General features: G+C 45.3%; 1 protein-coding gene and 1 pseudogene across 1 annotated transcript; one reads left to right on the top strand and one right to left on the bottom strand.

Moving 5' to 3' along the window:
• Nucleotides 1–7,733: 7,733 nt before the first annotated feature.
• LOC125520179 (acetylajmalan esterase-like) lies at nucleotides 7,734–9,389 on the top strand. The gene is made up of 4 exons (XM_048685018.1): nucleotides 7,734–8,057; nucleotides 8,183–8,374; nucleotides 8,488–8,636; nucleotides 8,725–9,389. Exons 1-4 carry the CDS (start codon nucleotides 7,805–7,807, stop codon nucleotides 9,241–9,243), a joined length of 1,113 nt encoding a protein of 370 aa, XP_048540975.1. The 5' UTR covers nucleotides 7,734–7,804; the 3' UTR covers nucleotides 9,244–9,389.
• A 19-nt stretch (nucleotides 9,390–9,408) lies between these two features.
• On the bottom strand, nucleotides 9,409–13,229 carry LOC125520178 (annotated as a pseudogene).
• Between the last annotated feature and the right edge of the window lie 1,458 nt (nucleotides 13,230–14,687).

Raw genomic sequence — 14,687 nt, 5'->3', positions numbered from 1 at the left:
GAAAAGGCCGCCCTCATTGCCGATGGGAGGAGGAGCGTCCTTCCTGTGAAGCGCTGGAGGAGTCCGCACAGGAGAATCAGATTGGAATCCCAAAACACACTCCATTGTTTGGGATATCCAGCATGACGACGTGCAGATCATGTATGGGCATGAGAGGGATCGCCAATGTAGCTCATATCGGCAACCACATGCTCCCCGTCGCTTCATTGTTAAGGAGGCATAGGATGAGCGCTATGCCACCTACGCCTCAGCCACCTGCCCCGGTGAAACCTACAAGGAGACTGCCGCCGGGAAGGTGTTAGCAACGAAGAGGGATCCCGCCATCTGGTTCTATTACTAGGAGAAACAACAGAGTTGGTGGCAGAGAGTGAGCACATTAGAGGACACACATTCAACATGGAGGTGGTTACATTCACCAAGACAAACTGTGCCATATTGGACCTAGCCCTCCTCGATGATTGCGGGCTAGAATGGGACAAAGACGATGTTAACGGATAGTCACACCGTCATGCCTAGAGGACGAGTGGACTCATCGCATATGCATGTGCCTCATCCATACCATTCACTGTCGATGTGGTGGGGCTCAAAATCACCCTATAGTTTCTAAAAAGCCACAAATTTTGAACCTATGATATAAAAATTTCGCAAAAAAAAAATTCTCCCCCTATGTAAGAACTTTGTAATGCAACTTAGCACAAATTAGTGTTTTAATCCCTCAAATTTGGTGTGTGACTATTGTTTTGATGCAACATATATAAAATAAAAAAATATGGAGGCAGCCAATATGGCGACTGTAAGTTTGCGCGTCGCCTGGCCAGCGTCCAAATGCATATGGATGCATTATGACGAATGCTCATATGGCAACTCTGCTAGAGTTGCTCTTAAGTCTTCATTTAGGGTTGGGTTTTAGTTAATTCTAAAGTTAACCATTGTTGCAACTTCTAAACTGAATTGTCCAACAATGGGTGACGAACTGATTTTTTCACAACCCCAAATGAATCAACCATTCTCCCTTGTTAGCAAATATTCAGATTAATATTCACATTTTCTTTCATATTATCGATTGCACGTAGGAACTGGACCTTTATGTTCAGGCTGATGTGCCTTCGGTCGATAACCACTAGAAGGTTTGGTACTATTGCTAAGGTGCACCTTCTAGTGTTCGATGTAGTCGAATTGTCAAGATCAACTTTTTCCCAAATCCGAGGAGTGTCTCACCCAAACATCATGATATCCTAGCGCACACCAGCAAGATAGCTAGTTATGGTGACGCATTGGTATCCCCGTCATTCATGAGAAGACATAATAATGGTGGGGATGAATAGTTATGAATAATTTTGACTTTTGAGGTGGTTGAGCAGGAACACAAGGTTGAGGGCAAAAAAATGTGCTATAGCCACCTCTATTACACCGGTGTATTGTTCTAACAATGAGCACTATTTAGTACTCTCTCCTTCCATCTATATAAGGCCTAATGCGTTTTTTAAGACCGCCTTTGACTATTGACAAGATTAATAGTACATGATATGCACAATGTGAAAATTATATCATTGAAAGCTCCTTTCACACACGAATTTAATGGTGTGCTTTATGTAAGTTGCATGTCATATATTATTGCTCTAATATTTAGTCAAAGTTAACCTCGAAAAACGCATTAGGCCCTATATAGATGGAAGGAGAGAGTACACTACTTTACCTCAATGTCGTGGCACGTGCGCAGACATCATTTGATCTAATCATCCACTTGAAAGACGTGGTCAATACTCCCTCCGATGTAGTACCTATAGGTTTTTGCAAAAGTCAAACATTACAAACTTTGACCATATTTATAAAGAAGAGGGTTTTTATTAGTTTGCCATCGGCTGTATAACGCTACTCAGTTTTGCCACTAAACATTTTGACTACTCAAAAATGCCACCGTTCTGTTAGATCAAGCTCAAAAAGACCATTTTCATCATTACCATTTGGTCAATACACGTTGATTGATGTTAGATGACGAAACTACCCCTATCCCATTTGTAAGGGGCGCATGAGAAAAAGAGAATAAAATTTGGGAGAGCAGGACGGTGCGAGCTAACCAACTGAGCTAACGAGATGTTATGATTTATATGGAGATATATCCCTTATAAGTTACATGGTATAATAATCCAACACATTAATGTCTCGTATCTTTTCTTGTTGCTAGTTAGTTGAGATTGGGTTTGAAAGTTAGTTTGGACAACAGATCTACACGAGTGGCTGCCCGGCTAGAAGAATCTGTCTGGTACGAGTAGACATGAACAAATGAGGCAGACTGCCATGCCCAAAATTCAGCTACTACAAATTCTACGTACAAATTTCGACCTCTACAAGCTATACTGAACCACACACGCACACTCATAATTAGTATACTCACAATACAGGAATTTCAGAGCCTATGTCATGTTGGGGCATCCTGTGGCCGACGCAACCCTTCGATTCGGTCCTGCTGTCTGTCGCCATTGCCGTGGAAAAAATGCACTTCAAGACTCGGGAGGAGCTGCGGAGTTAGCCGGGAGAAGCGCCGGAGCTGCCTGCCTCCGGTGGCGGTGCCGGGCGGGAGGAGGAGCCGAAGCTGCGATGGGTGGCGACACTCGGCGGGAGGCGTCACAGCTGCGGCGAGTGGGGCGCGCCGGAGCTAGGCGAGCAGCCCGGCGACCGGCGGTGCCAGGTGAAGAGTTTGGCAGGCGGCGGCGGTGGCTTGAGATGTTCGTTCTGGCTGGGGAAACTGCCACGAACAGATCGGGTCAAGGATTAGATCAAGTTCTGTTTAGTTAGGTTCAGATATCAGTAAATAAAGCTTTAATCTCTCGACACAACAAATCGCTTCTATGGCTCAGTTGGTTAGCTTGAGCGCTTGTGTACCCCGTGGTCTTGGGTTTGAACCCCTGCCCTTCCAAAATCCAAAATTTTATTCTCTTTTTCTCATGCGCCCCTAACAAATGGAATAGGGGTAGTTTCGTCATCTAACTTCAGTTAACGTGTACTTTTTTTTGAAGGAGTCGACATGTATTGACCAAACGATAACGGTGAAAAATGGTCTTTTTGAGCTTGATCTAACAGAACAGTGGCATTTTTGAGTAGTGAAAATGTTTAGTGGCAAAACTGAGTAGCGTTATACAGTCGATGGCAAAACTGATAAAAACCCTAAAGAAGGAAAAGTAGGTACATCTAGAATACCAAATGCACATCACTCGATACATCATGAGTTATATTTCATAATGTACATGTTTGGTAGTCCCTCCATTCCCTTATACAAGGCCACAAACTCAAATTACAGGTACCAAGGTAAAATTTAATGACTGCTTTACAAGTTCACTTTTCTTTTCGTTAACTGAGATCATTAATACGTCCACATGCATGCAAGGAAGGAATTAGAAGGAAGTAGCACAGTGTCATTATGACTACATGCATGCAAGCATTAAAACAGTTGGTAGTACGAGAAAACATCATTAATTTTTGCCTCGATTACAATTAGTAGCCTTGTATAGATGCAAATTGTATTTTTCATAATGGCCTTGTATAAGGGAATGTGACGAGACAATGATTTATTCCTATTCTCATGTTTTTATTTGTTGCCTTGACAATGAAATATTGATCTCTCTGGCAAAAATAATACCAGTTGAGACTGAATCAAGACCCAGTCACTTTTCTCCCAAAGGCTACATCAACTTGAATAACCGAAAGGCAGCAAAGAACCAAAGACGACCGTCGTTGTTCGATGTTCATGGTGATTGTGGCCGAAATGGTGTTGGCGATCAGCGAAAGGTGTGACATGGACAGAAAAAGAAAACACATTTCAAACCGCAGGGAGCACATAGGGTGTAAAACATTCTCAACTTTGTATTTCTATTATTACAAAAAAAAAGCTGATGTGTTTAATTTTTCTGGAATAAGAAAAGCACAAAGATGGATCCACCGTGAACGACCTGGAGCCACGGAGACCAGAGAATGTACTCCACAACAGTAACCTCGAGCGCCGGCCAATGGACACCACATCACGTCGAAAATGCTTTCATGGCTTGTGAGTTGTGACACGCCAACATGGACGTGTGCGTCGCCCACCGGGCGTCTCTTCTCGGGACGTGCATGTCCGTTTTCGCTTCGTCCCGGCCTCTCGCTCTCGCCCTCCCGAAACCCGGAGCAGCCGGCCGGCCGCTGGAGTCTGCTGTCTGCCGTCCGATCTGCTGTACACATCGGCGCTCGCACGTTACGCACAGGAGCTCCACACAACCGAGGGCCGAGGCCTCCGGACATGCTGCTTTCACCACAGTGGCGATCCTCAGCCGCGCACCGCCAATTGTTCGCCGACCAAGCCATGCCATGGACACGCGTGCTTGTCAAGTTCCATCGACAAGGCGCACAATCGTCACAAGATTCCGTCGCTCCAGCCGCCACAAGTTTTCGCCGGCCCGCACGATCGCGCGCGCGGCGGCGAGCAGTTCTATCATCCTCCACCGGCCAACGCCATATCGGCGCAAAGTTGGCGTGCAAGAAGAAAAAGGTGGCACCCCCGTATCCTCCACTCTGCTCGATCGATCGTGCGTGCGTGCGCGTCGTACGTAGTTGGTTCTGTAGCTCGATCCTTGTATACGCCACGCCAGCAGTGCACTGGTAGTAGTGCAAGGCTCATTCAGGTTCAGAGTTGTAGGGCTACGATTTCATTTTCGTAGTCCAGCATATTAGAATTGATTGAAGTCAAACTTCGTAAAGTTTGACAAAGTTCATAGAAAATAATATAAATATTTACCATAACAAATTTATACTATATGAAAGTACATTCAATAATAAATCTAATGACGTTGATTTGTTATCGTATATGTTAATATTTTTGTTTATAAAATTGATCAAAGTTTACAAAGTTTGACTTTGATCAAAACTAATACGTGAACTAAATAAAAACAGAGGGAGTAAGAATTTGTTCGGACTGCAGTCAAGAGGAGAGCCCCACATCTCGGACTTGATCCGATCCTACGTGACATCCTTTGGCAGCAGCAAAGCGACGGTCTCTCTCTCTTTTTTTAATATAAAGAGAGTTTCTTTCTGATTCCTGTAATAAAAAACCACGGCATCTTTTAGGACAATTCCAACGCACACGACCCTAAAAGGTCGTCCATTTTATTCAAATTTCGTCTATTTGAGGATGGTAATGAGGCGGTATCTAGTCGTTTTCAGAGATGCGCTAGCTGTGCGCCAAACGCGCGGCCTCATCTTGGCCGCATCTCGTCCGTATACTTTTTTTTCCTTATTTCTTATATTATTTCATCAATGATTTTTTGATACATTAAAGTACATTCATCAAATGTTGACTAGAATAGTACCAAAGAAAACAAAAACCACAAGCAGACATTTAAAAAGATGTCCAATTTCCGTAACTGCTCCCTCTGTTGGAAAAAGCAGCGCCTCCTAGTGCCTAGGAGGTGCTTAGACACGCTTAGGCGCTAAGCGATGGCCAAATGCCTGCCTAGGGCATAAATGGAAGTCTAGACAAGACAATCAAGAAATTGTCTACCCAAGCGAGAAATCATTTCATATTGCACTGATATACTAAACGGGCCATATTCCAATGGCAATAGCTAGTAGTTAACTTATTTATATGTCCTAAATTTATATCGGCACATATATAATAATCATAAATACACCTTGATAGTAAAAGATATATTACCGCCTTGGCCATGCCTAGGGCTCTTAAGCACCGGCGAAGGCCAGCCGTCTCGTTTATTTCTATCGCTTTTTCCAACCTTGTTGCTTCTAAAAGTTGGATTAGTATCTTCTTGACTTTCATTGTTGATCTGTGGATTTTTGATCTTGCATAATTCTTTCTTCTTATATAATAAAGAAGTAGACGTTGCTTCTTCGCATCTAGTCTCATCTCTAGCCTCTATTCTAGCAACAAGTGCACGGACATCTATCAAGTTTTGTTCTATTAATAGATCGATGTATTCTTATTCCCAATACCAAAACTTGCATCAATCCTACACAAAAAATTTGAGTATAAGCAAAGATTTACTCTTATTCTCGGGTTTTTATTTGTTTCCTTGACAATGAAATATTGATCTCTCTGCCAAAAATAATACCAGTCGAGATTGAATCAAGATCCAGTCACTTTTTCCCAAAGGCTACATCAACTTCAATAACCGAAAGGCAGCAAAGAGGGAAAGGCGACCGTCGTTGTTCAACGTTCATGTTGATTGTGGCCGAAATGGTATTGGCGATCAACTAGCGGCGTCTGCCCTCATTAAGAAAATGTTCCACTAGTTTTTTTATTTTTGCTAGATTTATCCAATCCTTTAATCAGAACAACAGGTTAACCTCCAGAGTTATGTGGGGCCCTAACTTTTTTTTTCTTGTTTTTAGTGAAAAAAATGTTTAAAATGATCCCAACTGGCATCTTTTGTATCCATATCACTATCTTCCTCATCCCCAAGCTGTTCTTCAATGTTATGATATCCTGTTTGAATCACATGTCTCATCTCCTTAACTGGAGTTGAGATTTTTTATTAGAATTATTATTTATCCACAAGTCAACTCCAACTTGTTCAACTAGCTTAATAAGATTGATATTATAATTAGTTATATCAATATATTTTTCTAAATCCACCCCACATCATGGGCCACATAAGAAAATTTATTGCTAGAAGAATCAAGAACAGTAAGGATGTTTTCCTCATCATAGTCATCCTTTTTTTTGATAAAAACAATCCCTCTTTATTAGATAGTAACTACAGTTACATCATCGACCAGTACAGAGAAAATTTCAGAGGGGGCTTCTTCAAACCAGCCACTACATAATGGACCTCTAGCCATCCTTGCTAGCTCATGGGCTGCTCTATTATCATCATAGTCATCCTTATTGGCATCCATCTCCTTAGCTAGACCTGCAATCTTCAGACCCTCTCTGTCCTTAAGGCTATCACATCTTCTGATCATCTCAGATCCTTTGTTGCCACCTTTTCCTTTCTTTTCGGCTTTTTTTTAATCATAGTACCAAAGGAATCCTGCTCTTAACTTGCATTATAATCAACCAGGTCCAGATCCTCCTGCTCCTTTTCAGTTGAGTCGGGGTCCTCAGTTCTCCCGTTAGCATTTGCATCCTTCATCTCTTTTTCCTCTTCCATGTTCTCATCAAATTCTCTGTCTAGAGTCTTATTGCCAGTTTGAGATCCACCGGTTTTCAGTTTCTCAAATTTTGTTGTGACATATGCAATGCAAATTGCAAAGAGCGCAACTTACATCAGAATATGCCCGGATGATTTCAAACGTACTTGCGCGCGTCGTGAGCAGCGCAAGGCTGTTGCATCTTTGTTCTATCTTCCGCTCAAGGCGTAAAAAAAATTTCCGTTCTTTCTCGTAAGATTTCGATCTTTTCAGAGAAACGTACTCCCTCCGAAAAGAGATAGTGATTTAAACGCTCTGGTACATACGTGGTGATCAACGGAAGGCTAGCTGTTGCTTTTCCTTCTTTTCCCTGCTGCTGCTGATGACTCTAGTCCAAAGCAGAAACCCGAGGATCTGGGACTCGGATCCGATCCTACGATCCATCCTTTTCAGCAGCAAAAGCGACACACAGAATGTTTTCTCGCCACACCCCCACACGCGCGCCGTCCCAGCAACGAAAGAACCACCACCCCACGCCGGCCGGGTGGTGCGCGTGCGGCTACTGTTTCTGCCCTGCCGCCCCTTCGACGTGCGTATAAATTGAGGCCGCGGCGAGCACGGAGACCTCATCATCACTAGCTCGATCGACTCGACTCCTGTCATTTATTACAACGTGTTTTGTTTCTGCATGGCTTCCTCGGCAGCTTTCTTCCTCCTCGCCGCTGCTGCTCTGCACGTGTGCTGCTGCCGCGGGCAAGGCGGCGACGACGGCGCCGTGGCGGCGATCTACAGCCTCGGCGACTCCATCACGGACACGGGGAACCTCGCCAAGGAGGCGCCGCCCGGCGCCTTCGAGACCATCAAGCACCTCCCCTACGGCGTCACCTTCGGCCGCCCCACCGGCCGATGCTCCGACGGCCTCCTCATGATCGACTTCCTCGGTACGCACGTTCGTCCCAACTAGCAGTGCATGCATACTCTGCTTCAGAGTGAACAGTAGTAGTACTGCACTGTAGTAAACGTACGTGACACTCACTCAGTGTTCTGTTCTCACGTGCAAATGCAGCTCAGGACATGGGCCTCCCGTTCCTCAACCCTTACCTGGCCAAGAACACGAGCTTCGACCACGGGGTCAACTTCGCCGTCGCCGGAGCCACCGCCATGGACCCCGACGACCAGTCCAACCGGACCTTCTCCCTCAAGCTGCAGCTCCGGTGGTTCAAGGACTTCATGAAGTCCACCTTCGACACCGACGAAGGCAATTCAAAAAAAAAAATTCCCTCCTATTACTTTCTCTCAGTCTCAGTACGCACTCTGTTTTCTTTCAACAGTCAGACATACTAATCCTCTATGTAAAATTTGTGCGTGCAGAAATTCGCAAAAGGCTCCAATCTTCTCTGGTTCTGGTCGGGGAGATCGGAGGAAACGACTACAACTACGCGTTCTTCGGGAACAAGTCTGTCAGTGAGGTGGAGAAACTAATCCCAGCCGTGGTTCATACCATCATCGACGCCACCAAGGTACTGCCATCAAACACCTCCTCTTACACCTAAGGCTAATAGATTAACCTCAGGAACTAACTCTGTCGAGGTGCCTCCATCATCACAGGAAGTGCTGGACATGGGCGCGAGCAGAGTCATCGTCCCGGGCAACTTCCCCATCGGGTGCTTCCCGAGCTACCTCACCGCGATGGCCTCGCCGGAGCAGTCGGCCTACGACTCCGCGGGCTGCCTCAACGACCTTAACCTCTTCGCCGCCAAGCACAACGCGCAGCTCCAGCGAGCCGTCGCCGGCCTCAGGGAGTCGTACCCCGACGCGGCCATCGCCTACGCCGACTACTTCAACTCCTTCCTCGGCCTCCTCAAGGGTGCCACGGCGCTCGGCTTCGACGAGAATAGCACGCACACGGCATGCTGCGGCGCCGGCGGCAGGTACAACTACGACGAGAGGCGGATGTGCGGCGTGGAGGGGACGGCGGCGTGCGCGGACCCGTCGGCGTACGTGAGCTGGGACGGCATCCACATGACGCAGGCGGCGTACAAGGCCATGTTCAGGCTCATCTACCACGGGAGGTACCTGCAGCCGCAGATACTCAGCTTCCCGGAGGAGAAAAATGGGCAGACATGATAGACTGTTTTGATTCTCCCCTAGACTAGACGATGGAAGCCTCGTCGCGACATTTTGAGCCTTCGATGAGTTCTTCCATGGCTCTGCACTATGTATCCAGATTAAACTACTCCGAGCTAAAATAAAAGTAAAGATGCAGTTTAGCATGTCGACCAGGGTACACAGTTACAAAGTTACACCTCTCAAGTAAATTGAGAGGATTTTACGTGTTCATTTAGTACACAGTTACAAACCTACAGGAAGTTACAAAGTTACAGCATAAGAGTGGCTTGCCCCTGGTATGTTTGCCTCAGTTCATGTATCTAGCTGAGAATACGAGTGCAAATCTTACAGGAAAAAACCACGGGCAAATACACTCGCCCAAGTTCAAACACTGACAGCTAAGATTTAACAGCCTTGATTTGATCTATGTTAAACAACTATCTACATCGAGAATACCAGTTGAACTCAAATATCTAGCGAACCATCTTCAGTGCAAAGTTCTTTGAAACGGGATAGCAACAATGTTAAATCTAGATCAGCTTCATGCTTCTTCCAAGCTTCCTCAAACTGCTGCCCCTTGCATCTACAAGAGTACATCTTACAATGAGAATACCGAATGATAGATCTCAGAGGAAGAAATGATGAAATGCAGTAATAAGTACAAATTAAATATAAAAAATTCAAGTAGGAGTTCTGGCTGGATATGTCCATAAGTATATACTGTATTAAGATTTAAGGCAACAGCAATTTTCCGTTTTGAAAAAAAAGGCAACAGCAATTTTCCCCTGAATCCAAGCGGCAGAAACCAACAGAAGGTAACCAGTATCCCTGGACATAAACTGACTTGGTTCGTGTGCAGTCTAAACATGCTGCGATGAAATAATAGAAGGTTATCTACAACACTAATTCGTAAAAGTAATAAGCAAGATACAGTGAAGAATAAGATACGAGTATCTAATTTAAGTGCCCTGCCAGCAAGTAGCACCCAGATAGTAGAATGATAGCTAACCGGTGTACAATTCTAATATCCGAACCTAATTACTCTGAGAGATATTCAACTGCCATTTGATAGTATTAGTACCGAAATGCTTTAAACGGGAAATGACTAATGTAAAATTTATCTGCTTAATGGGACTTCGTTTTAGCTGGTCGTGATCAAGAAACCACCAGAATGTGATGCAAACTAAAATCACTAGTGAAGAATAATCTTACTTCTGGAGTAGCATGAGTATTTCCATTATGTGATTTCTCATCATCTCACGGCTCTTCCGTGTGGCTGACTCTTTATACAAAAGAACAAGCTCATCCACCAGCCTAAATACAAATAAAGTGAGTTCGAAGCTTCCAGATTCAGCAAGTGGAGAAACAGAAGATAGCGATAAGAAGTATCATAATTCCTAGTACCTTGAAGTGTAGGGTGACTTCCTGATCCAGGTAAGCTTAATAACTGTATGAACTCGTTCTAAAACCTGCAAACAATTCATGACTAAAATATATTTCAAAAGCTCTTGTCTATCAATACCTATATAATAATTTCATATAATTACAAGGGTAAAGTTTAATTGTCCTCTACTGTGGGTGTACCATGGAGCTGTCAACCAATACACGTATAATTACATTGTCCATAATCAGGGCAATTTCCTCACCAGAAGAACTGTTCTATCATCATCAGCATGTATCCATTGGAAAAAGAGAGAGAACAGGAGACGAAAATGTGCCAATAGGAAGAGTCCCATAGAATCGAAAACCGGCCCGATAAGGGTAAGCCATGCAACACGACGTTCTTTGTTTAGTGGTTGCCGTTCCAGGTGGCCCAGCATCTCAGAAAGCACACGGTCGTACCTGGAGCCAATGGAAAACTGAAGTTAAAGTATAAAAAAAAGACAAGACCTGCAGTTGCGGTTTATACTTTATACTCCCTCCGTTCCAAATTACTCGTCGCAGAAATGGATGTATCTAAAACTAAAATACATCTAGATACATCCATACCTACGACAAGTAATTCGAAACGGAGGAAGTAGTAGATATGAACCAGACTGATGGTACCTATAAAACTCATATTAGCATGCAAACATTTCCAGTAGACAGCTGAGTAACTTAAGTCAGTGTCTCTTTGCTAGCTTTGCATTCTTCAGACAGTGACTACAACCATTATCTCAGATTCCCAATGATGATGATGCACTTCAATCCAAGTAGAACAAATTATATCTAAGTTGCCTTTGAGTGACTATTGACGAACAAAAAGAGAAGATGATGTATAACTGTCTTTATCTCACTTAAAAGCAGCTTTTCAGTTTTAAACCATTCCATTTGTAAATGTGGATTTCCCAAGCCATCATTAAAATATCAGGACCACATTTTCATCACACTTAACAAAATTTTCCTTTCCATATCACTCTCCTTACTATGCTTTTGGTGCAAAAGGAAAAGGCTATACCACTGTTCTAAAAATGCTAGCTGAGTAGTACATTTGTATCATACTCCCTCCGATTCATAATAAGTGTTGCAGTTTTGAACTAAGGTTAGTTCAACCGTTAGTTCAACCATGGTTGAAAATTACGACACTTATTTTGGATCGGAGGGAGTAATAATTATCTTATACATTTCCAAATACCCATACTCCAATGTAATTCAGAGAAGGATGAGGTTTGTTCCTCCAGAGATAGTAGATCTTGAAAGAATAGACATGATTACAACATGGAATAAAACGGATAAAAAACAAGTAGGAAAAGATTGTACCAAGGGCTACGTGGATTACTTCTCTGAGTGCAAGTCAAGAGCAGCACTGATACCTCAACAACACGATACCATAACTCATCATCTGCAGGAATGTTATGGCAACACGCGTCAAGTATTGCATCTTCATACAAACTTAATTCTGTTGCTTTCACATTCTTTGCTATGTGCATGAAGCTAATCATTCCTTGTTCCTGTCAATCATATGGATCATTCTCACTCAAAATGCTCACCAACAGCAATTTAGGGGAAATTGAAATAAGCATTACTGGTCAAGCTGAATGTGGTTAAAGAAAAAGTTAGGCCCGCTGTTGAGCACATACTAATGTTATCCTCAATAGAGAAACCAAAAAAGAACATCATCATACCTTAACGTCGGGTGACCAATGATCCAATGCCGTCAAAGCACATGGAATGACTAACCAGCACAGATCGCCAAGCTTGGGGTAATTAACCTGAAACACTCAGAGAAGCAACTTCAGTAAACACCTTTAATGCTGAAATACTTCAAAATTAGTGACTGAAGCTTCTGGTGCTGTCACAGGTACTTACTGCAACACATTTTGTGTTTCTCACAGTAATTTGAACATTTTGATTCAAGCAGGTGTCAAGTTTTCCTAAATAAACTACTCCTTACTACAATCCAGCCATGGTCCTAGAATTTACTTTGCAAAGAGAATGATGCGTGTGTAACTATCATGGAGCACGAACCTGAGACAACAGCCACCGGAACTGGTGCGCGGCGACAAAGGCGTGCTCCTTGGGCGGCTTCACGGCGCCAATCATCATCATGTCATCATTGGCGTCCACGCCTGTATCCTTCAGCACGGCCTTCAGCGGGGGCACTGCCTCCGGCATCATGGCCACCAACATCTCCCCGATGCCGGCCCACCCGCCCATCGCCGCCATCTCCTCCATCCGCGGCGGCGGCCGCCTTGGAGAGCACCTCCGGGACCCAGTGCAGCGCGGGGGCCTCCGCGGAGGCCGCGCGGGCGGCGGCGCAGAGGAGGAGCAGGTCCACGGCCTCCTTGCCGGTCCCGCCCGTCTGGGGCTCAGATGTGGACGGGAGGAGAGAGGCGAGGAGGGATTTGATGGAGGTGTCGGAGCCTTCGGGGGGCGCGTAGGGCGCCGCGGCGAGCAGAGAGCGGAGCGGGGAGGCGACGCGGAGGAGGTCCTCGCGGCGGAGGGCCGCCGAAGCGGCGGCTGTGGAGGGCGGCGGCATGGCTACCCTACGGCCCTACCCGTTTGTTCAGTGGGTTGAAGGGGTTACCCGCAACCTGACCCGAGTTGACACCGCTGCCGCCGGGTCCCATCCGTCAGACCCATTCCCCAACCTTGGGCTCCCCAAGGCCGCTAAGTGGGTTAAAGCGGTGCCGCTATCGCCAGCACCATCTCACGTTGTGGTTTTTGCGTAGGTAAGAAACGTTCTTGCTAGAAACCCATAGCAGCCACGTAAAACATGCAAACAACAATTAGAGTACGTCTAACTTGTTTTTGCAGGGTATGCTATGTGATGTGATATGGCCAAGATTGCCCTCATCGGCGAGCCTTGTCGATTCCATTCGCTTCACACTGCACCATTGAACTCTATATGATATTTCACTCTTAATTTGCAGCTTCCCGCATCGGAGCTCGAGGTTGTCACCTCCGGCCGAAATTGCGGCAGCCGCGTCCCGCGTGCTCTAGTGAGTTTGTTGAAACTTTCACATCAATGTGTCGAGTTCCTCTACCCCATGCTCGCACATGATGCCTCGGACCATATCAGAGAGAGCCTGCTGCCCATGCGGGTGAGTTTATGAGAAACCATAGGTAAAGAGCATTGTTTCAGAAGTAGCATTACCGGCACCGCTTAGCTTTCGTGGATGAGAATCGGGCACGCGTGAGGCCACAAAGTATTGGGGCGCCTGAGTAGCCGGAGCACTCGTTGCCAGAGTACGTACCTGTCTGCCATACCACCTGTTGTGCGCCTGTGTGATGTCTAGAGGTGACGAAGTTACCGATGGTAGTCAACGCTGATGGATCGTTTTAGCTTTAGTTTCTAGGGCCCTACTAGTTTAGGTTTTTGGATCGTTGAGCTTTGGTGGCAGTGACAGTGGTGCTGAATAAAGAAGATTCAAATTCTTCTCTGGCGGGGCGGTCGTTTATATGGTAGGTGATGGATTTAGCAACCAGTCTGTTCAAGCGGGCATATCATTGGCAGCGGCGGTATCCTTGTGGTGGACTTGTGCCCTCGAGATCCGCCGTTTGCGACGGCGTCTGCTCCAGTGTCGGCTCGGAGTTTGGGAGGTAGTCTAAGAGCGGATACAGATTGAGGTCTGCATCGACTACATGTGAAAGACGGAACGTGTGCTGGGTTCATGGTTGATGGATGGCAAGTATGGTTTTCTCCTTTGACTTCTTAGACATGGTGAGGTGTCAGATCTGGAGTTCGATGGCGTGTCTGAGGTGTTCCACCAGTCTGATTCACGGCAATTGATTCACCTTTGGTGAGCCATCTTTGGAGGCCCGTAAAACTACATATCAACGATGGAGCCGCGTCGAGCTCGAGTGAGAAGGTGAGCAGTCATTCTTTTCTTTGTGGCTGCTATTGTGGCGACGGAGGCAGGTGACGGACTTAGGTGTCAAGCCCAGAGACGTTCTGATGCCTTTTCAGTTTTTTCTGATGCAAAAGAATAATTATATATTAGAAAAAAACGTCAATCAAGACGACCGGTGTGAGAAAGAAA

The sequence above is a fragment of the Triticum urartu genome, chromosome 7, assembly GCF_003073215.2.
Source record: "Triticum urartu cultivar G1812 chromosome 7, Tu2.1, whole genome shotgun sequence".
Lineage (NCBI taxonomy): Eukaryota > Viridiplantae > Streptophyta > Magnoliopsida > Poales > Poaceae > Triticum > Triticum urartu.
The sequence above is the reverse complement of the archived record's forward strand: the minus strand, read 5'-3'. Positions and strand labels throughout refer to the sequence as shown.